Raw genomic sequence first — 21,763 nt, 5'->3', positions numbered from 1 at the left:
ACACGAGCAGCAGCGTTTGGATCAGCTGCAGTTGGAGGATCGATTTTAAGACAGACTTGTAAAGACACTGCAGCAATAATCACAAAAGGTTTTAAAACCCAGCAGTTATCAAACCACTATCCATCCATCCATCCATCCATCCATCCATCCATCCATCCATCCATCCATCCATCCATCCATCCATCCATCCATCCATCCATCCATCCATCCATCCATCCATCCATCCATCCATCCATCCATCCATCTTCTTTACACCCTTCTCCCTTAGTGGGTCAGGAGGTGCTGGTGCCTCTCCAGCTAACGTTCCAGGCGAGAGGCGGGGTCACCTGGACAGGTCGCCAGTCTGTCGCAGGGCAACACAGAGACACACAACCACACACACACACACACACACACACACACACACACACACACACACACACACACACACACACACACACACACACACACACACACACACACACACACACACACACACCTAGGGGCAATTTGGAGAAAAATTACATTTGGACAAATTAATACTGCAGAATTACCAGACAATGTTCAACCTAGCATTCATCAGCAAAATGATCAAAAAAGCTGTTTAAACGGTAGTTTCCTAACAATAACCAACTGCTTTGATGACTTCCAGCCTGGTTTCCGATCTCACCACAGCACGGAGACTGGCCTAGTCAAAATGTTCATTGACATACATATAAATACAGACAGTGGGAGAACCACAATGCTGGTTCTGTTGGACCTCAGTGCAGCTTTTCACACGGTCGACATTTTACTGAATCGACTGGAGAGTTGGGTCGGACTCTCCGGTCCAGTGCTCAACTGGTTTGAACAGGGATTTCTTTGCATCAACAGGAAACATCTCATTGAAGTGAACAGAAGTCGCATGTGGGGAATCCCAAGGTTCAATCCAAGGACCCCTCCTATTTAATATCCATATGCTCCAATATGGATATGGATATTGTATGGCAAGACTAATTATCATAACTACACGGCTGATAAGCAGCTCTACATCACGATGTCACCAGGTGACCTTTGACCCCATCCAATCACTGAATAGATGCTTAGAACAGATAAATGTGTGGATGTGCCAAAACTTTCTCCAGCTGAACAGAAACAAAACTGAAGTTATTATCTTTGGATCTAAAGAGGAGCGAACTAGAATCAATGCTCAGCTTCAGTTATTACAACTAAAACCAGCGATCAGCCTGAAACCTGGGAGTAGTGATGGACTCTGACCTGAACCTTCAGAGCCACATAAAGATGGTCACAAAGTCGGCCTTCTATCACCTGAAGAACATCTCCAGGATTAGAGGACTGATGTCTCAGTGAGATCTAGAGAAACTCTTCCGGGTCCATGCATCCATGATTTTTTAAAATTTTTTATTCTTTAATAAAGTTAAATGTTTTGGATCTTAGTGAATATTTTGATAAGAACGTCAGAAGAGGCCGTGCTGGTTTCAGTCTCCTGGCGGCGTTCAGTTTGTCACCTAATGTCGAGACCAACTCAAAACCTTCCCGCGATCGACCAGCATAGACCAACATTGTCTAACGTAGAAAAAGCAGACTGGTCACTGTGCCCCTACTTTTCCTGAATTAAATATGAATCTTTGTAAAATACAAGGATCTACACATTATACAATACCACTGTATGATATAGCAGTTCTTACCCAACTTATAGGTTTTGCTGTTGTAAAAACTTACCTTCATGAGACATAAATCGTCTGAGTTTGGTGGTGTTTGCTTGTTATGCCAGCAGCATAAAACCAGAAATGATCCTCCTAATTATGTTTCTCTGATCAGACAGCGAACCACTCTTTAAACTGAGACATTACCCAGAGTAATGCACTAGTTCAAAACACTTTTAATGAAAATATTTTACTATAATATGATAAAGTGCAAAGAAAGTGAAAAGGTTCAAAAATTGAGGACTTTTGTTTTTATTTCCACAAAATTCTGTGAAATCTTCCAGAATCTGGTCGAAACCAAAACTATTTTTTAGAAAGTTTTTAGACTCATCCTTCACATGTTTATGTGCATAAATATTACGAAGGCTGCCATCTTAATGAAACAACCTGTTACAGTTGTAGAGCATTGCAAGAAATTACAGCTTTATTTTACGTTCAAGAAAAAGTTTTGCATTGATGCTCAATATGAAGCCATTTTTAGAGCAATTTACAGACATAAACGTTCAAGTTTCATTTGTTCTTCAGAGAGTCAGTGCCGATCTCAATGATCCATTTCAGGGCGTTCAGAATCAGAGCGTCGACTTCATCGTTCACGTTCTTCTCTGAATCGTAGTTCTTAACAGGGAAGATGTGCTGCTCGGGGATCCCAACCTGGCGGCTAAACTTCTGGACCTGCAGGTCAAAATCAGGTCAGAAATGACTCTGTGTGTGAAATAAATGAGTAATAATGATGATGGTGTACCCTGTCATATAGCAATCTGCTCCTGAAGACTTTCTTCATCTCTCTTTTAGTTTTGGAACAGGCTACATCGATTTTGGTGAAAATGGCCACTTGTTGGATTCCTACAGAAAAGCAGCAAAAAGCTAAATTTCATTTAACATGAAACCGAAACAATGGAGAGCAGTTTAAAGGTTGAGTCGTTTCTAGAGAATAAAACCTGTCCTGTGTACCCAGCTCTGCAGCGTCGTCTCTGATGTCCTGAAGCGTCTCCACATCTTCTCTCTGCAGAGGTTCAGAGCTGGCGTCGATGACACAAACCAGGACGTGAACTTTGTCACTGGAATCCGGAGAACCATTGTAACGTTCATCACTTTTGGACAAACTGCATTCAGGATTGAACTAAAAAATTAAAAAATAAGCCATTGGTCAGAAAGATTTCAGTTTTTATTTCTTTAAATCTGAAAGCTGCAGCAGAAATGTTACCGTGTAACCATCTCTGATGTTTCCCTTCATCGCCTTTTTCACGTCTTTCACATGAGCTCTTCTGGTTCTCCTGCTGTCGCTTCTCAGGCTCATCATGTCATTTAACACAAAAGGGTAAAAATGATCCTCATTTCCTTTAGGAATCCTGTAGCTCGTGTACTAGAACCACAAGAACATGATTGCAAGGTAAACATTCAGCTTTTAATTAAAATGAAGACACCTCGCTTTCTTTGTACCTGTTTAGTGAATCCGTCTTCAGCTGGATTATTAACAGGAGCGATGGTGGTCACTCTGCCCTGCAGGACGCTGCTGACGGAGTTAATGAAGCTGGATTTTCCAGCTCCAGCCGGTCCATGAAGAAGAATCCTGAGCTGCTGATCTTCAGTCTGAAGTCTGAAGTTGTTCACAAACTGCAGGTCAGACTGTTTGTCTCTGCTCAGATAAAACAAAACGGTATTTACTGGCCTCAATGTGGGATTTAGTGACATCTGCTGGTGAAAAAGTATAACGAAATTAGTTTTACCTCCCTAATAAGCCATTAAAACATCAAAAATTATAACAAAAAAAGCTTTAAGGTGCTGATGTTGGTAAAAACTCTCACCCCCAGTTCATTTCCCGCCATGGTTTAGGGAGATCTACACAGGAAAAGAATCACAAAGCACTGAATAACTTTCCATATATTATAAATCTTTGCTTTACTGGAAACTCACATGAGCGCCGAGTTGGTCTGGAAGGTGAAGATCCCATAACTTCAACATAAAGCAGATGTTTCAGCTCATGTGTACAGAAATCTATTTCCAAACATTTCTGTTTTCGATCAGAAACGGCCGAATGGGTCAGAGGTTAAAGCAAACAGGACAGAAACAACCAACAGTGAAACTACAGGTAATTTAATCGACTTTGTGATTAAAAATAGTTTGAAACTGAGAAACTCGTCAAAACTGCTTAAAATAGATTTTCAAAATGATTATTATGTTTGCATTCTTTAAGTCCTGTTAAAGTTTTTAAAAGCTCAACGTAAAGGAAGGAAGTGTCTTACCTGCTGCTGCAGCTTGAGGAACAGAAACTTACCAGTCAGAAAAACAGGAAGTTTAACTCATCATCTTCCTTGGTTTCAGTTTTCAGACGAACGTAACAAAGCGAGGCATCTTCTGTCTGGAGAGCTTCTTTCTCTGTTGTCCAAAACCACCAGATGCTCCAAACGCCTCATTAAAAACCTCATCTACTAATGCATGAAATGTAAAATCTCAGCAGAACCCGAGTTACTCTGATATGAAACAAAATGACATTAACGTGCAACACTTTCATGTTTCAGATCAAAGATAACCGTCATCTGTGAATCTAATTTCACTGTGGAGGAAGTTTGACTCGCTTTACTTTGAGAATCGTTTCACTTCAGTCATTCTGGAAGGTTTTCATGCATGTTAACATTTTTTTTACTTCAGAATTATAAGTTCAGGATATTTTTTAACCAAAATGTAATTTAAAGCAACTTAAATGTTTTGCGCCAGAAAGTTTGGCTACATACAAAAGACATGAACTGAATGAGACGGACAAATAATTTAAGTTTTAAAATTCTGGCTTGTATTTTTTTAAATTGTAACAAAATAAAATGATCTCAATGTAAAAGCATCACTTTGATGGCAACAATTTCTCAGTAACAACCTTTTTTGTTTTCATGTTTGCACAGTTATAAATACACAAATCAGGTTTCACTTCAAAATCAATTTTACATGAAATCAGCTGATAATCTGATTTAATGTACTTTAATTTGAAGGATGATTCCAAATAATGATTATGTGTGGATGTGCAGCTTCCAGCTGAATGCATTTAGTTTCCACTGCAGTCTGCCTACCATCCTCTGCCTCTGAAGTCGACCGGTTCGTCTGACGGATTGGCTGCCATCAATAACCGATCGATCAACACAAAAACCTGACCTGTCAACCAAAGAGTCATAAAACACAATAAGTTTCTGATATTTAGATTTCCAGGAGAACAGATTTGAATCCTTGCAAACACTTTTCTGCACCAGAACAGAAATGTACAAACTTCTGGCACCTGACGGGTTCTTCAGGTATTTACAGATAAGCTACGGAACCAAATATGATTTATATTTATTTAAATTTTAACAAATTGGGCTCTGGGTGCATGAAAATGCTGAATCAGGTGTTTTGACAATTTTAAACCCAACTTTTTCCGCCTAAGAAGGAATTTGATCTCCAATGAAATATTGAGCTTCTACTGATAGTTTATTTTAAGGCATCAAACTCAATTTGGCTCTTCGGGGTAAAAAGATAAAATAATCTGTAGAGACATTTGATCGTAGCTCAAATCTGCAGCTAATTAAATATTAGAGGAAGCGCTCAGAGATTTCAAACAGCTTTTAATTTGGCTTTGGGGGGCTGGGAGAATCGGCGCCTCCTGAGCTAATTAAATGTTTTAAACCTCGGCTCATTAAAGTTGTTCGTCCATCAAAAGAGGAGAAATGTGAATCCTGCAGCAGCTGCAGAGGCTCAGAAGCCGTTCTGTTGATGCAGAGTTGGATTTATTCCACCTCTTGTCCAGTTTTCCACATCTACTGATGGTGAAATGTGAAATGCTCTGCAGTGCTGACGACTGTTTTCTGCTCTGCAGATCTGAAGCGTTTCCCGGGAGGCAGAGTGGGCGATCAGCTCAGAGTGACTGACGGCTCAGTCAGGCTGACGGCGCCCACCGAGTGTGTGTGACACTGTGGGGGCTCCGGGTCCATTGTGTCCTCCTGGTGCGGCTGCAGCTGGGAGGCGGAGGGGAAATGTGCAACCAACCGAGGTGAGGAGATAATGGGAAAGCAAAGAGCATCATTACCTCCCTCCTCCCCCATTTAACCCAGAGGAAAAGATGAAGTGGATGTCCGCTTGACGTTCTGGAAAATAATTCACAACACTGCAGAATCCAAGAAGCTCAACATATTTTATTGCTTCTCATACAAGAGTGTTCAGCTGAAGCAGAAAGTGAAGGATTTCTAGAAATTATTGATGAGATCAGAGCAAACCCAAAGCAGACGTGGTGAAGGCAGCAGCGTTCAATAAAAATTCAGCACACATTCAGAAGCTGTGATTTTCTCAGCAGTCATTAAAACAGAAAAGAGGCCATCAAAGCAATTTTCCAGATAATCTCCTGGAAGGTTCCTCAGCAATCTGCAAACACAGACCGACTGTCCAAGGCAGGTGTTGGTTTGTTAGTCACCTTTTCACAAATTAAAGAAAAATCTGCATCTAATTGCTTAGTGAACATTTTTACAATGATGTGGATTTTCTCACCCAGTCGCTGCTCAAGGTGAGAAAAAACAAACAAACCGAGACGTTCCAGTTAAACTGCACATCGTTTCCAATGAACTTCAAGTATCAACTGCAGAATTTAGAAAAAATGAACAGCGACAAAGAAAAGATGAACTAAAAAAGATCTGAAAGGTTGCTAGCCTAGCACTGCTAGCATCATGCATTTTGATCCCATTATCGCCACCTAGTGGGGTTTTCAAAATAATCTACACTTTAATATAATCAACTGTAACAAATTAATTATTAAAAATCTGGAGAAACTGATGTTTTCTCTCTGGCAACCTGTCAAGGATGTTTGTCATGTTTTCATTACTATGAAAACCGCTAACTAAGTTAGCTACGCTAAACACTATGCTAAGTCACTAGACCAACATGATGTTTAGCAGATACTGATGCGGTAACTTTAAATTATATTTGCCCTTTAATTTTGACCATTACCATACTCTGCCAGTAGGTGGCGATAATGTTTTTTAATTGTTGCTGTGGGGGAAACAAGTTTGTGTCCTTTAAAGCTGGTCATATACATTCATTTCAACTAAAGTAACAAGTTGGGATAAAGTTTTAGAGTATTGGGGTTACACTACGAAGATTAAACAAATTACCAGAATAAAGTCATAATATTATAACTTTATTCTGGTAATTTTGACTTTATTCTCAAATTGCACCTTTATTCTTGCATTATTTTGACATTATTTCCATAATATTATGACTTTATTCTCGTACAAGTTTATCCTTATAATACAATTACTTTACCCTTGTTATTTTATTTTAAGTTGCTTCTCAGATGATCCTTGGTACAAATCTGGACACATTTTTAAAAACCCTCATTGTGATTTTTTTTGCTAAAACAATAATTGTGGGAACATCAGACTGCTAATCGGTACATTTACTTAATGTCCCTGCAGTTTTACTCAGTTTCCACAGAATCTGGAATAATAAAAATAAATTTAACGGAAATTGAACCCAGAAAAAATCTGATAATAGAAATAATATTTTACTTCATTTACCGTGATCCACTGGATGGAGTTTTTGTGCAGAGATGAAACATGCATGTTGCTCCTGTACATTTTTAATTTTGTTCTGTCCGTATTTTTTTCCTCAGCAGATAAAAATGGAAAAATAAGCTTTAGGTTTGCTTTCCTAACTTTCCAGTTTTCATCTGCAGCTGTTCTCTGTATTTCTTTGTTATTCACTCTGCAGGTAATAAAGGAATCAAAGTAATTCAGTTTAGATCTAGAATGAAACTTTTTTTTTTCATGCACTGCAAGAAAAACAGCATAAAAATAAAAGAGCGTTGAGTGTAATGTTGCATTGGGGCCCCGTCCCCAGAAATGGTGGTTTCAGCCCTGTTGGAGCATCAGTTTTATCTGAAGGCAGAAAACTGGTTGAATAAAATGGCTTTTTGGTTTCAGTTTGAGCTGAAACGTTTTTTTTTATCTCCAGGTTTTTGGTTTCAGTGACGCTGCAGCCGTCGGGTTTTAAAGGTTTTCAGCCTTTTGTGTCTCTGAGGTTTTTTTTTTTTCCTTTAGAGTCCTGCTCTGCTTCTGACGCATTCAGCTGAATCTACAATCTGTCATTTACAACATTTAGTAATTATCCCCTCCACACACACACACACACACACACACACACACACACACACACACACACACACACACACACACACACACACACACACACACACACACACACACACACACACACACACACACACACCTCCCCCAGTTCAGACGCCTGAACGCCACATTTCCCCTCCGTCTGAGCGTCAGACGTACTCCTGCAGGCTGTAGTTGTCCTTCAGGTCTTTCTGTGGGAGTTTCTGCCGGTCCAGACCCGTTTTCTCCTGCCTCACCTCATCCGTCTGCAGCCGCACGCTTTTCTTCTTCTTCTGTTTGGGTTCCACTTTCGGCTCCTGCCTCCTTTCCAGCCTGATCGAGTCGGAGTTTGAGACGCTGTCCGGTCCGGCGGACCTGCTTCCCGGACAGGACAGACAGAAGATGACTCCTCCGGCCAGCAGGAACCCGGCGGCGATGAAGGTGACGCAGAGCGCGCCGCCGGGCTGGTACTTGCTGCTGTCCGGCAGGTCGGTGGTCAGGAAGGCGGTGATGACCTCGTTGGTGAAGAGCGCCGCCGGAACCAGGCAGAGCAGGCTGGCCAGGACGAAGCAGCCGCCTGCCGCCATCGCCGTGTGGCCCTTCGCCCGCTGGCTGCCGCCCCACCGGGTGCATTTGAGCCCCAGAGAGCCGAGGCAGAGCCCGAACGCCGCCACCACGCAGCACAGAACCATGCCGGCCCGCATCATCTGCAGCGACGGCGGCAGCGACAGCACCGAGTCCTTCATGGTGCAGCTGAAGACGCCGGAGCTGTACCACACGCAGTCCGCCCACAGACCCTGCATCTGAGAGATGGGGGTCATGATGCTGCTCCACGCATTCACGCTCACCTTCCAGTTGGGCAGCAGCGTCGCCACGGTGGCGCCCAGGACGCCCAGCAGCGCCAGGGCGAACGCCAGGATCTGAACGGCGGCAGACAGCATGTTTTACCCCCCCCAGGACACGGGGCAGATAATTCCTCCAGTGGGAGGAGAGACGTGAGCGTGGAGCGTGACGGACACAGCTGAGGCTGGAAATCTGGACGCGCCGGCTCAATGGCTCAATTGGTGATCATTGACTCTTAATTAAGTGTTCTTAAAGCGGCGGCGTCCCTCGCCGCTCCGCCGGACTGAAGCGATCCTGATGCAGCCAAACATCTGGAGGAAGTTGAGCAGAGACGAACGTCCAGCGGTGAGCGAGAGCGCAGCGTGTGTGGGCTCACCACCCCTCCGCCTGCCGTCTCCTTGGAAACCGGACAGCTTCAGCCCATCCTGCAGAAGAACCAGCAGAAGAACCCGGTCCTGCTCTCCAGCCTGAAGGTCAGCGCCGCCTCTCACTGCTTCTGGGTCGCCTCCTGCAAACCTGGGTGAAGATAAGAGCCGCCGCTGATAGCATCAGATCGTTCGGGCTTCCAGAAGCGTCTTCGTCTGGTTTTGGTGATAAAGCAGAGAATCAAGGTGAAGAACCGCTGCAACGCGCTGATAAGGGTCCGCGGACCCGCCCGTCCGCCCGCCCACCGGCGCGGCCCGGCAGCCTGTTATTACCATAATCCTGCACACACAGCCTGCAAACTGTAAACACACATTTTCCAGCCGGCTTCTCTGGGAGAGAAGAAGTTTAAAGAGTCTGCAGGCGTCGGTTCTGGCTAATTGATGTTGTTGCGTTCGGGTTGAAAACTCCCAACAAAGAGGAAACAGAACCCAGACGTTTTGGTTCCCACCGCAGAGGCAGAGCTGACGTCTGTGATTGAATGCGGCCGCGTTTCACATTCTGCTGCAGCAGTTTGGGTTCGTTGTCCTTTCACAATAAGACGCGTGGATCTGCAGCAGCAGCAGCGACGACGCAGAGACCCGACCGGATCCGTTTCACCTGATCCGGACGGGATCGACGGGGCGGAGAAACTACAAACATGGACTTCTGGTAAAATAATCCAATAAATTTAAACAGAAAAAAACTAAATACTAATTCAAGTTCTGTTTAATGATCAGATAATTGATCAATTTAATAAAAATATGGACTTTTTTTTATTACAATTTGCACCAAAATAAAGTTTTACTGCAGACACCCATTAAATATATTTACATTTTTTTCATTATTTTAATTCTAGGAACAATTTTTTATTTTTTTCCTCACCGTTTTATATAAACAGCCTGAAAGGCTGATTTCAGGTCCATTTATCAGAAATACAAACATTTTCATAGAGTTAATAGTTTTGTTAACAGAAAATACCAACATTTTCTGATTTACTGATAAAATAATTGTTTTATTAAATGATCTGATAAAAACCTAATGCTTTTGTATTATTTGCTCTAATAAATCAGACATATGTCACAAAGCCGATAAAATTAGTTTTTTCACGGCTCATCCTTGTAGAAGCTTTGCATATTTTTTATTTAATTCATACTGTGCATTTTACATGTTTATCTTTTTAATTTAATTGCTTGTTTTAATATTTTAGTGCATTTATGTGTCTATAGTTTTAAGTTTATATTTATGGTCATTAATTTATTCCTGGGCCGTCAGAATGAGTGATTCGGCGCCGCGGGCCGCTCCGCGCCGCCGTGCGGAAGCAGCAGTTTGATGCTGGTTCCACATCCTGAACAGAATGTTTTAACCTCCGCCTGCTTCGTGTCGCTCGGCGAGGCGCCGCTCCATTACAGCAGCTCTCTGGAGGTTTGAGCGGCGCCTGCAGGCCTTCGCTCTGCAGAAAACACACAGAGGACAAACTCTCATTTTCTCCATCACTCCCTCTTTCATCCCTCGTTCAGTTTATTTCAGAGCAGAGAAACTGCAGTTTGAAGCTGATCGACTTTATTGGTTTAATTTTTCAGTTCGTTTGGAAAAAACATTTAATAGAAGTGATTTTTTTACAGGTGAAACTCAGGCCTGATAAGGAGCCTTTATGAAGGACTTTTAATGTTTTCATCATTTTTTTCTTTCTTTCCTTACATATAATTTAAATTTTTGTTTTCGGTGTGTTTTTCTTACATTAATGTGAATTGTTGGTTTATTTCTTATTTTCTGCATTTTACCAATTGGTTCATTTGTTTCTAACCTATATTTATTGACTGCCAAGGGAAAATTGCTATTTTGTTGACAAGCTACTCAAAAACAAAGTATTCAATTTATAGAAGATATAAATATAACTGTAAGTAGTACTAAAATTATAAGAATATAAACAGATCAGTGTAAAATTAGAAATAATTTAAATATGACCTAAATAAAAATAAATGCAAATTTAAATACATGTAAATTTATGATTTAGTATCAGTTATTTAGCATTTAGTTTTAATTATTCATTGTTTTAGTCTTTATTTTAAGCAGTGATTTTTGTCCATATGCTGTTTTTGGTAGATCAGATCATAAGTGTGCTGATTGTTTTACATAGAAAAATAGATTCTGTATTTTAAAATATTTATTTTCTTGTTTTTTATGCAAAAACATTTTGTGTTGATATTTAAAATGACAATTATTTTTATCTGTTATTTAATTCCTTCTGTAATAATTTCATTGTGTGATTTTAATTCTTGCACTAATGTTTATTACCTTTTTAATTTAATACAAATATTTTCAATATATTTTTTGGACAATGATCATTTGGTCCTGTGTCTCTTTAGTTTTCAGACATTTTTATTTTATTTTAAATTAGTTTTACTGAAAGCTTTTGCAGTTTTTGAAATATTTTTAGGAAAAATAGAGATTATTTGTTTTACTTGGTTTGTTTTTATTCAAATTTTAAATTTGTTTTAGTTCAATTAATAAATATCTACTTTGTGTTCACATCTAAAGATTTTTTATCCGTTTTGCTTTGAAATCATCACAGAATCACCTGAAAATTTTGGGTTTTGAAAAAATGAGTTTTGAAAAAATAAATGATCAATTTTGACATTTTTAAAATAAAGCCAATCAGAACCTAAAATATGCCAGATTTTTCCTTAAACCGACGTCCTCACACAGGACAGCGGCTGTGATTCCTGGGTCTGAAATCCATTATGACTGAAATTAGCTTCGGATTAAAGGCGACAGTTTGACCTCTGACCCATGTAATTATGGTCTGGAGAAGAATCAAACCATCTGGAAGAAAGAAAACCCCCCGGAGGCTTCAATAGACATCAGTTAACAGCCAGACAGGGATGTAAATGAAAGCCTTATCTGAGCCACACACACACACACACACACACACACACACACACACACACACACACACACACACACACACACACACAAGTAGCACCAAATAAGGTAAAAAGGGTTAAGTTAAAAATAAAAATGTTTCTAAATGAATATATTAAAGATTGTTTGATTTTTTTTTCAGTGTTTTAAGTAATTTCTGTGTTTTGTCTATTCAGTAAATTAAAGAATACATCCAGATGAAGCTCGTTTTTCAAATTAAAAGCACCTTTAGAAAACAACAAGCTCTAAGCAAGAGAATTAAATGATTCAATTAGCTCTTCATTATCCAATCAAGTTTAGGAAAGTTCTGTTAACGAGACAATTTATTGGATCCAGGTGTGTTAGAGGAGGAATGCTTCTAAAAATTGCAGTACAATGGGTTTGGAGGACACCCCTGTTCTAAGGCATAATAATCTCAGGCTAAAGTAAGAAAACAACTTAGATCTGGACTTTAGTTTAATTTTGATTAATTTATTACATAGATTTTAACGCATAAAAAAAATGTTACCCCATAAATTAAAAAAATAAATAAAATCAAAACAGACAAAAATCTCAAGCTGGAACCTTTGTATTCATACGTTTCTAGTACGCAGATAAACCTGACGCACAAGCAACATCTGCTAACAACAATGGATGACAAAGCTGCTTCTCTGGGGTTAATTCTTCCTTCAAAAGATGATCTGATTTGACACTGGAAAGACTATTGTTGTGTTCAAGTTGTGCTAAAAGTAGTTAGCCTACCAGTAAAGCTATTAGAACCTAAAATGGCATCTCTATGCCAAAAATGTAGCAGCACAGACATCCTGAATGCTAATGTCAGGATCCACAGTTAACATTTCTAAAGATCTCTTAGGTAGAAAAACCCTTTGCACCAATCTGATGGTTGAATAAACTGGGTAACAATTTAAAAATCAATAAATATGTTTGTTGTTTTGCTCATATATCTGGTTAATCAATAATTTAGCAGCAAAATGGGTTTTTGAGTTGAAAAGGTTTATTTTGTTGATACATGGATTTTGATTCAGTTAATTGAGATTAATCACAGACTCCACAATTAATGCAATGAAACATTTGAATGGAGTTCCACCACTAATAAATATAAAAATCTAAAAGTTGGACTGAGTCAAAACTTCATGTTGGCACCTTTCAACAGCAATAAGGTTTGTAATTCACTCTGCAATTGACTGATTTACTCACCTTAACACCATGTTGAGTGTAAACCTCCTGGAACTGGAGAAAAATCAGCTGAAGCCTCCAAATCCACCAGAACTCTGTAGATCCTGTAACATGCAAGTCAGTTAGTCGGATTTTCCCCAACAGCTGCTTATGTTGCATTCAGGTACAGCTGGGACATGACAGGATGTCTTAATATCAACCAACTCCAAAATTATTTAAACATATTCTATTCTCAAATATGGGGGGAAAAAAACTAAAAGGTTTGACCTTTGCAACTACGTCATTTGTTACGTGGAGGCATAATATGACGGAAGTCGAAGTTCTGTCGGTTTAGCATACCTCGTCAGAACAGCATAAGGTTCTAAAGCAGTATAATCATTACTTCAGCATCGACTACACGTTTTATGCGTTAATTACACAACAAAACACACAAACTCTGGTAGACTGCCTTGATAAAACAGACTAATAGACTTAAGGTATGCTATTCCGACAGGGTAGCCCAAGCCGACAGAATACCGTTCTTCAGTGTTTGTTAATTTGATCAAATCCCAGATTTTGCCTAAATTCACGCCACATGAATCACTTGTCATAAACGGAGTCTCTACTAAAAGTGTAGATGCTAACCAATTAGGCTACATGATTTCATTAAGACATTCTGTCCATGGTCGTTAATGATTAGACAGATTCATAATGAAATATTTGATTGCATCTCACTAAACTTACTTAAAAAGTGACCGTTAATCATCTTACCTTGTAAAAAGGCATCGCTGCAAATCCGCGACTACAATCAACAGCTGCTATCGTCGCCATCTTCTTTCCTCGTCAAAGATTTAAAACATTACGTTAGGTTTGCATCCTTCTCTGTTTGTGGCGTCAACCGCGCAGCACTCGATGGCGATTTTTACAGTGAAATCAACGAAATAAAACCGATATCAGATAAGCCACTGTGTGTTATGTGACAAGGTTTACAGGAGCGAACAGCATCTGGGTGAAGTCATGGCCGAGTGGGCTGGGCTGATGAAATGTGCAAAACGTCAATATGGCGTCCAATGTGGGTAACACATTTTTGCATTTCTACAAAAAATTTATATTAAATATGAAGTAACAGACCACGAATAGCTTTAGAAATAAGAATGTTTTGATCATCTAATGCTAGGATACAACACAACAAAGAATATTAAACCAAACGGTGTCAAGAAGAAAAAAGCGGCCAATATTTTACTTTATCCGAAATCCAAGCATGTCTTTATGTCAAACACCTGGTGGGGTGTCCAACAAGGAAAATGGAAAATGGGAGATCAAAGTTTCAATCGATTGAAAAGAAAAAGAAAAAAAATATTAAGAGAAATAACATGATTGCAGAAAAATCTTTGGCAAGTTTGTTTTCTCTACAGGCAAGTTAACTGTTGCCATGGAGACAAAGCACCGCATTCAAAATAATAAATGAAACATTGAGAAATGTTGGCATCACAAATCAGTTTTATGAAATATTCTGCATTTTATCAGTGTTTAACAGCACCTCATCATTTACAGAAGAATGCAAATATTTAAGAAAATAAATTACCAAAAACTTTGACAGTTTTTCATTTCATAATGAAACAGTTGCCTTTCAATAAAAATAATATATAAAAAAACAATATAAATAGAGATGTAACAGACGTACGAAAGGCTTTAATATGAAGCAGCGGCTCTGGACTTTTATCCAGAAACGGCTTTTGTCAAATAAAACTATTTACAACTGGAGCTTAAGCTGTACACAGAGGGATATTTACAACAGCAATTTATAAAATATAAAAAAAATTCAGGATCCAAACATCAACAGTCGGCTGGTTTCACTTGGTGATTCTGTTCAGACATTTAGGTGATATAAAAATGGAAAATCAAAGTTTTCCAGAGACCAGGCTTCTCTTCGCTCTTTATAAACTCGACAAACTGAAGATCAACTTCGTCTCTTATTAAATCTCCTCCTTCCAGAATAAAAAAATAAATAGATCTGAGTAAAAGAGAAATGTTTCCATGGTTTCCAGTTTGTCTTTGAGGGAAAAGAAAATCTCGTCTGGTTTATGTGTTTTCATATCATGTTTAAGAGAAGAAATAATTATTTATTCGGTAATAGATTTTCTGCTGGTGCCGGTTTGTTGGATCTCAAAAGTTCATGAAATTTATTTAAATAAAGTACAGAAAACTTATAAAAATCGTGATTTCCACCCTTTAAATTAATACAAAAATCATCAGAGAAAAATACCTGAAATATTTCTGTAAAACATTTAAATTTTAAAATCAGTTTTTGAGAAAACTAAACATAAATATTTTATGAATAAATTATTTTACATGAAAAAAACTGACTAAAGTTCTAAAACTTTAATAACTTACAAAAACATCCTAACAATATAATGATATTTTATTAACTAAAAGTCTAATTTTGACAACTAAATATACTTTTGTCATCTGAGAAAAAAAAAAGTTTGTGATTAAAAAGACCAGTGACATCAGTTTTAAGACAGTTTCCGTGTTTCATTGATGAAAAGATTAAAAGAAATTCAGCTTAAAATCTGTGTTATCCGTTTTCTCCGAGTCTTTTCCCTATAAAACTTTTTTTTAATTTAAATTTGTCTCATTATTTTTCCACATTGAAGGAAAGAAACTCCAGAATCAGATCCGGTTTAAATGAAATTCCTCGTCTGTTAAATTAGGACCTCGTTGGGTTTCAGCATCTGGAAACATCTGCTGGTTTAATCGGGTGTTTCTGCAGCAGCCAATCAGGACCTGAGTGAATTTTATTAAGATTTTAAACGTCTTACTAAATATTTCCAGAGGTCATTAAAGGTCAATCAGCCAGTCCACATTTACAAAATCCTACAAAATATGATGTCAATAAAAATGGATGGTTGACCTTTGATGACCCCTGGAAACATTTATTTATTTTTATTTTATGTTATTTATTAACATCTTTAAAATGATAGCGGCACAAATTAAAGTTTTTGCTGAAAAAACAGGACAAGAATACAAAATATTACAAAAATATTTTGGTCTAATTTACTAAGATTCTTGCTCTAGAAACTAGACCAAAAATATTTTATAAGACTGAGATTTTGCAGCACAAAGATTTAATTTACACAAAGATTTAATTTAATGAAGGTGGAGGCCCCAACTTCCCTCAGGTCCAATCAGAAGAGAGACGAAGGTTCAAGTCTGCAGGTTAACGTTGTCCGTTTGGACCGCCAGCACCGAGTCGTAGAAACAGTCTTCGTTGATCATGGACGTCATGCTCTGGACGCTGAAGTCTCTCCCCACAAAGCTGCTGAAGTCCAGTCTGTCGCCGGCTGCTCCCCGCCGCAGACTGGAGGTCCGATTCTTCTCCTCGTCCAGGCGCTGCGCCGCTCCTTGGTCCTCCTCGGAGAAGTTGAGGCGCTGCAGCTGCGCCTCCAGCTCTCCGGTCAGAGAGCAGAGTCTGGGCCTCGTCCCGGAGGAGCCGGCGTGGCTCGGCAGCGGCGGCTCGGAGCAGGTTTCCTCCAGGGCGCCGCAGCGCTCCGCCGGCGGATGAGGGGCGGTTCTCTGGAGGTCGGAGCGGCCGGGTCTGGGCCGCCTCCTCCAGGTGGCGCTCTTCTCGGTTCTCCTCAGGGAGCCACTGGCAGCTCGGTCTTTGAGGAGGGAGCTGAGAGCGCGGAGCAAAGCGGCCTTAGCCTCCAGATCACTGAAACACAAACAGCAGAGTCATCGGTCCAGGTTCTCCTCTACAGGCTCAGTTCTCCATTGGACTAAAGGTTCTGGACCGGTTCTGTTCAGGGTTCCTGCAGCATGGACTGGCCTGGGAGACCTTCATCTGCTTCCTAGGTATTCATTAGTATGGAAATCAATCCATCCATCATCCATGTTTGTGTTCAGTGAAGTTAAAAACCTGAATAAATCTTTTCTTTCAAACTCAACAAAGTCTGTCTAATTTCTGTAGAGCTGCTACCATCACCTTCCCTCATCAGCAATACACCCTTGATTCAGTCCTGGTTCTGGACTAACCCATTCTCCAGTCCATAGAGTCGTTCCCTATAAAGTTGGTACCTGCTGCACAGCTGGAAGACCGTCTCTGGTCGACCCTCGACCTCCGACCTGCTGTGAACCAGCTCCCACACACACGGGTCCTCGGAACCTGCAGACACACCGAGTCATTCAGCCGAACGGCCCGGTTTACACCAACACACCCGCCTCTGTCGGCCCACTGACCTGGGATGTTGGCTGGTCGGACCTGAAGCGCTGAAACTGGGATCAACCAGCGGAACCTGAAGGGGTCCAGATCGGCTGAACGGGAACTCGTCTGAAGCAGGACACAAATAAAAAACATAAAGTTTTAACTCCGTTGGGGTTTGACAACTAAACCAGAGAGTGAAACAGAACCGACCATTCTCTTCTTCAGCTTGTTGTCACGGTGAACCAGGATGACGGCTCGCTTGAACACTGAGGAAGCAGCAGTGACGTTAATTACTGCCTTCAAACAGAAACTAGACTGCAGAAGAGTTCGAACCAACCGAACAGCGTGAGCTGAGGCTCCTTCCTCAGCCGCCGCAGACACGGCAGAGGGTTCAACCAGACCACCGGCGAGTGGACCAGGAACTCCCCCATCGAGATCTCCGTGACCTGTGGAGAGACGGGATGATGTCACACCGTCCAGCAGGTCCGATGGCTCCTCACAACGTTCACCTGGTTGGTTGTCTACCTGCTTGTCAGCGCCGCTCTGCTCGGCTGCCAGCTGGTCAAACACGCAGCCATAATCCTCATAGATCTTCTGCATCTCATTGATGTGACTCGCTACCTTCTCCATCGCTCTCAGCGCCTCTGAGTGGACAGAAGAGGAAGTGCAGGCAGTGAGAAAACGTGCCTTTACCTGTCGGGCGTGTGTGTTACCTGTCAGGAGTGTGTGTTACCTGTCGGGTGTGTGTGTGTTACGTGTTAGGTGTGTGTGTTACCTGTCAGGTGTGTGTGTTACTTGTCAGGTGTATGTGTGTTACCTGTCAGGTGTGTGTGTGTTACCTGTCAGGTGTGTGTGTTACCTGTCAGGTGTATGTGTGTTACCTGTCAGGTGTGTGTGTTACCTGTTAGGTGTGTGTGTTACTTGTTAGGTGTGTGTGTTACCTGTCAGGAGTGTGTGTTACCTGTCGGGTGTGTGTGTGTTACGTGTTAGGTGTGTGTGTTACCTGTCAGGTGTGTGTGTTACTTGTCAGGTGTGTGTGTTACCTGTCAGGTGTGTGTGTTACCTGTTAGGTGTGTGTGTTACGTGTTAGGTGTGTGTGTTACCTGTCAGGAGTGTGTGTTACCTGTCGGGTGTGTGTGTGTTACGTGTTAGGTGTGTGTGTTACCTGTCAGGTGTGTGTGTTACTTGTCAGGTGTATGTGTGTTACCTGTCAGGTGTGTGTGTGTTACCTGTCAGGTGTGTGTGTTACCTGTCGGGTGTGTGTGTGTTACCTGTCAGGTGTGTGTGTTACCTGTCAGGTGTATGTGTGTTACCTGTCAGGTGTGTGTGTGTTACCTGTCAGGTGTGTGTGTTACCTGTTAGGTGTGTGTGTTACCTGTCAGGTGTGTGTGTTACCTGTCAGGTGTGTGTGTGTTACCTGTCAGGTGTGTGTGTTACCTGTCAGGTGTATGTGTGTTACCTGTCAGGTGTGTGTGTTACCTGTCAGGTGTGTGTGTTACCTGTTAGGTGTGTGTGTTACGTGTTAGGTGTGTGTGTTACCTGTCAGGTGTGTGTGTTCGGGGCTCTCTGCATCAGTCAGAGACACCAGCTCCCTCAGCAGCAGTGGGTACTTCAGGACCCTCTGAACAGGTTTGATCAGGTACGACTCCAGAGAGGACGAGTGCTGATTGGTCGGATTCCTCGTCTCCAGGAAGTGCTTGAAGGCTGCGTCTGTTTTCGCTGCACCGCAGAAGCAGCTGTTAGATTTGTCCAGCTCTCATGTTTGATCAGATCAGAAAAAGTGGATGTTGGGTGTGTGACGGTCACCTCTCTCCAGAACCTTCTGGACTTTGATGTGGTTGGCACAGAAGCCACTGTAGAGCTTGAAGTGGTCGGCGTAATAAAGAAAGGATCCACCCAACGAGAAGAGGAGCATCTGGAGGAAAATCAATATAAACACTATGCTTCCTTTAACAGGTTAGGATATGTGGGCTATAAAAAAGTCACTATATTACATTTTTATCACCAAATCGTTTTTAGATAATGAGGTTTCAGTTTCAATCTGCTCAGTTCCAGGTTGACCTGTTTTAGTGTCTCTGTTACTTTTACTGCAACTAAGCTGTTGCTGTTGGCCACAACCCCAACTCAGCGTTTAAACTCACGTGAAAATGGCTGCAAAAAGATATGTAAATATACAACTGTAAATCTTTGAAAAGCAGAAGTGGAGCCTCCTGCACAACCAACAAGAAAGCACCTAGTGGTTTCTGGATGGTAAGTTATCTTTTCCACCAGCCATTGTGCAGCACATAAAGCGGTAAAACCAGCTGACCAAATGTGCTGGAGCTTAGCGTGAGATTCTAGGTATCAAGGTGAGGAACAGTGCCTGTAATTTGTTACGTTACATTCTAAAGGTTTTTGAAATGGCTAATTTTCCAGATACCAAAATACATGATATATTGCCAAAAAATAGCTATTTTTTCTTTTTTTTAACACTTAGAAAGCAGTAGAAAGCCAAATGGAAGTAGAAAAATGTGCAAAATGTGAATTTTTCATAATACATGTTTAAAATCTTTTCATTTTTCCAAACATTTTAAATGAAACTGTGTATTGTTAAAGTAAATTTGAAGAAAAAAATCAGGTCAGTAGATGAAATCCACCTTAAACTGCTCAGGAGTTTCCAAGCTGCTGAAGTCTGGACAGGAAGCGATTCTCTCCTCCAGCGTTTGGAGAAAAACTCTCTGGAAGTCCAACATCTCCGGCAGACTGCCGAACAGCGCCTCCATCTGAGGGAGACGACACCTTCAGAACCAGAACCAGAAAACTAACAACAAAACCTCCATTTCCTCCGTTTTCACCTCGTCTTTACTGAGGAACGTCTCGTTCTGCAGCGGCGTCAGGTAGATTTCAAAAAGACAAACCAGATCCTGACGGGAACAAAATTAACAAATTAGAATTAAATTAGGAAATTAGGACACTGAGTATAAAAGCATGAAAATTAAATCCTTTAATGACTTTTAAAACCTATAAATTCCCACCTTGACGTAGGACTTCTCCGTGTCGACCAGCTCCTGGATGACTTTCCGTAGCCGCTGACAGACGCTCAGGTGGGCGGGGCTTGGCGGATGCAGACTCTCCTCTCTGACGTACGGGTTTCTGGGAACGTCGACGTCCGACGTTTTGCTCTCTGGGAAGGTTTGGTACAGGGAGAAAACCCGGTCCGTGTTCTGGAAGGAGAAAATAGAGGAACTCAGTGATGACGACCAATTACAGATACATTTCATCCACAAATAATTTACATGCGTTATTATCCTGGATGGAGCCACAACTCCAGGTTTACAGCATGTCGGATGAAGAGTTGAGAAAAAAACCGACGTTCCGGCCCATAGACACCGGTTCAGGAAGGTTAAAATCATTAAGTGTCATTGTCTGGGTGTGAATTACGAGTATTTACATTTTAATAAGACCAGAAAACATGAAACTGGTTCTTTGAGTCATTTGTTTCATCAAGCCAAGCGCTGAGAAGCAGCGTTCAGCTTCTATGCACCACAAATCTGGAATAAACAATTAAAGGTTTTGGGCAAATTAAATATTGTTGGCAACATTCCTATTATTTTTTCAGAATAAACTGCATGTTTTGTTAGTTTTGACGTTCAGCTTTCACATAAAGCAGTTAGAGGATGTTTTCCACAGCGCCACCTTTAGGACAGAGGGCAAATTTTACCATAAACCCCAGAAACCAGAAACCTCCACTAAAGCCTGGATGGACGTTTCAGTGGTTCAGACTCTGAGTAGAGAAGAAAGGAAGCGAAACCTTCGAACCAGAGCTGGACTGAAAGCAGCTTCTGCACCTCGTTCATCATCATAATCTGGTCTGTCAGTTTCTATTAAACGGCCGGCGGCCCGGTCGCTCTGCCGAGCTTTTAATAACAACCAAGGACGAGCCGGAGCGCTTTAACTGCCAGGAAGGAGACCTCTCTCCAGGAATCTGTGATCCCACTCAGGAAACTTCCTCAGAAATGTTCCTAAATCTGGTGTCAAAATATCTGATCTGCAGAGGAAAGACTGCAGGACAGAAGAACCAAAATGAAACTCCACCTTGAACATAATCGCTCATTAAAGGCTGAAGGAAAGCTGGAAAAGAAACGATGCTAAACAGCCCAGATCATCACAGCAGATCCATCAAAACAGTCAGTCCTCTGACGATGTTTGTGTTCTTATGCACAGATCATTTACAGTAAACAAACAAGGAAAAGCAATGAAATCAGAGTATTCCATTTCTATGGAGCTAAATTAGAGCCATAAAATGAAACTGAAAAAATATTTTGAAAGTGAAGAAAAACTCCACAAATCTCCAAAGCCACTTTTCTTTAAGAGTTTTTGGAATTGGATGCGTTCTGGGAAAAAACAGACTGAACGGGCTGCACAAATTTGTTGCCACCATATTTTTTCCATTG

At 41.0% G+C, this 21,763-nt stretch overlaps 3 protein-coding genes across 5 annotated transcripts in view; all 3 read right to left on the bottom strand.

Annotated features, from left to right (window-relative positions):
* Window positions 1-1,921: 1,921 nt before the first annotated feature.
* LOC106925330 (interferon-induced protein 44-like) lies at window positions 1,922-3,970 on the bottom strand. 3 transcript variants are annotated; one of them, XM_088001752.1, is made up of 8 exons: window positions 3,929-3,970; window positions 3,600-3,638; window positions 3,491-3,524; window positions 3,126-3,321; window positions 2,890-3,048; window positions 2,637-2,805; window positions 2,428-2,528; window positions 1,922-2,357 (listed from the first exon to the last, which is right to left on the bottom strand). In XM_088001752.1, exons 2-8 carry the CDS (start codon window positions 3,634-3,636, stop codon window positions 2,196-2,198), a joined length of 858 nt encoding a protein of 285 aa, XP_087857878.1. In that variant the 5' UTR covers window positions 3,637-3,638; window positions 3,929-3,970; the 3' UTR covers window positions 1,922-2,195. The 3 variants fall into 3 exon arrangements, with proteins under 3 accessions (XP_087857878.1, XP_087857877.1, XP_014855105.2); XM_088001751.1 differs by having other exon boundaries at window positions 3,126-3,377; window positions 3,929-3,947; XM_014999619.2 differs by lacking the exon at window positions 3,929-3,970 and having other exon boundaries at window positions 3,600-3,883.
* Window positions 3,971-5,819: 1,849 nt separating this feature from the next.
* Window positions 5,820-9,295, bottom strand: LOC106925333 (claudin-20-like). The gene has a single exon (XM_088001754.1). It carries the CDS (start codon window positions 8,740-8,742, stop codon window positions 7,972-7,974), a length of 771 nt encoding a protein of 256 aa, XP_087857880.1. The 5' UTR covers window positions 8,743-9,295; the 3' UTR covers window positions 5,820-7,971.
* A 5,313-nt stretch (window positions 9,296-14,608) lies between these two features.
* Window positions 14,609-21,763, bottom strand: part of tiam2b (TIAM Rac1 associated GEF 2b) — a 60,381-nt gene continuing 53,226 nt past the window's right edge. Inside the window, exons 16-26 of the mRNA XM_088001731.1 lie at window positions 20,345-20,533; window positions 20,165-20,233; window positions 19,967-20,092; window positions 19,137-19,245; window positions 18,870-19,049; window positions 17,856-17,974; window positions 17,668-17,776; window positions 17,541-17,596; window positions 17,366-17,456; window positions 17,204-17,291; window positions 14,609-16,841 (exon numbers count right to left, since the gene is read on the bottom strand). Of these exons, the coding sequence (XP_087857857.1) occupies window positions 16,334-16,841; window positions 17,204-17,291; window positions 17,366-17,456; window positions 17,541-17,596; window positions 17,668-17,776; window positions 17,856-17,974; window positions 18,870-19,049; window positions 19,137-19,245; window positions 19,967-20,092; window positions 20,165-20,233; window positions 20,345-20,533 (1,644 nt within the window). The 3' untranslated portion in view covers window positions 14,609-16,333. The remainder of the gene's footprint in view (window positions 16,842-17,203; window positions 17,292-17,365; window positions 17,457-17,540; window positions 17,597-17,667; window positions 17,777-17,855; window positions 17,975-18,869; window positions 19,050-19,136; window positions 19,246-19,966; window positions 20,093-20,164; window positions 20,234-20,344; window positions 20,534-21,763) is intronic.

The sequence above is a fragment of the Poecilia mexicana genome, unplaced genomic scaffold, assembly GCF_051168715.1.
Source record: "Poecilia mexicana isolate PSO_F unplaced genomic scaffold, ASM5116871v1 scaffold_21, whole genome shotgun sequence".
Classification (NCBI taxonomy): domain Eukaryota; kingdom Metazoa; phylum Chordata; class Actinopteri; order Cyprinodontiformes; family Poeciliidae; genus Poecilia; species Poecilia mexicana.
This window is presented reverse-complemented; position numbering and strand designations above follow the sequence as displayed.

Excerpts from the sequence above, each read along its gene's own strand:
- LOC106925330 (XM_088001751.1), bottom strand. The coding sequence starts at position 3,511 with ATGGCGGGAAATGAACTGGGG. Across the intron at positions 3,378-3,490 it reads TGGCGGGAAATGAACTGGGG|ATGTCACTAAATCCCACATT; the intron begins GTGAGAGTTTTT and ends TTTCACCAGCAG. Across the intron at positions 2,358-2,427 it reads GCAGATTGCTATATGACAGG|GTCCAGAAGTTTAGCCGCCA; the intron begins GTACACCATCAT and ends TTTGACCTGCAG.
- LOC106925333 (XM_088001754.1), bottom strand. The coding sequence starts at position 8,742 with ATGCTGTCTGCCGCCGTTCAGATCCTGGCGTTCGCCCTGGCGCTGCTG.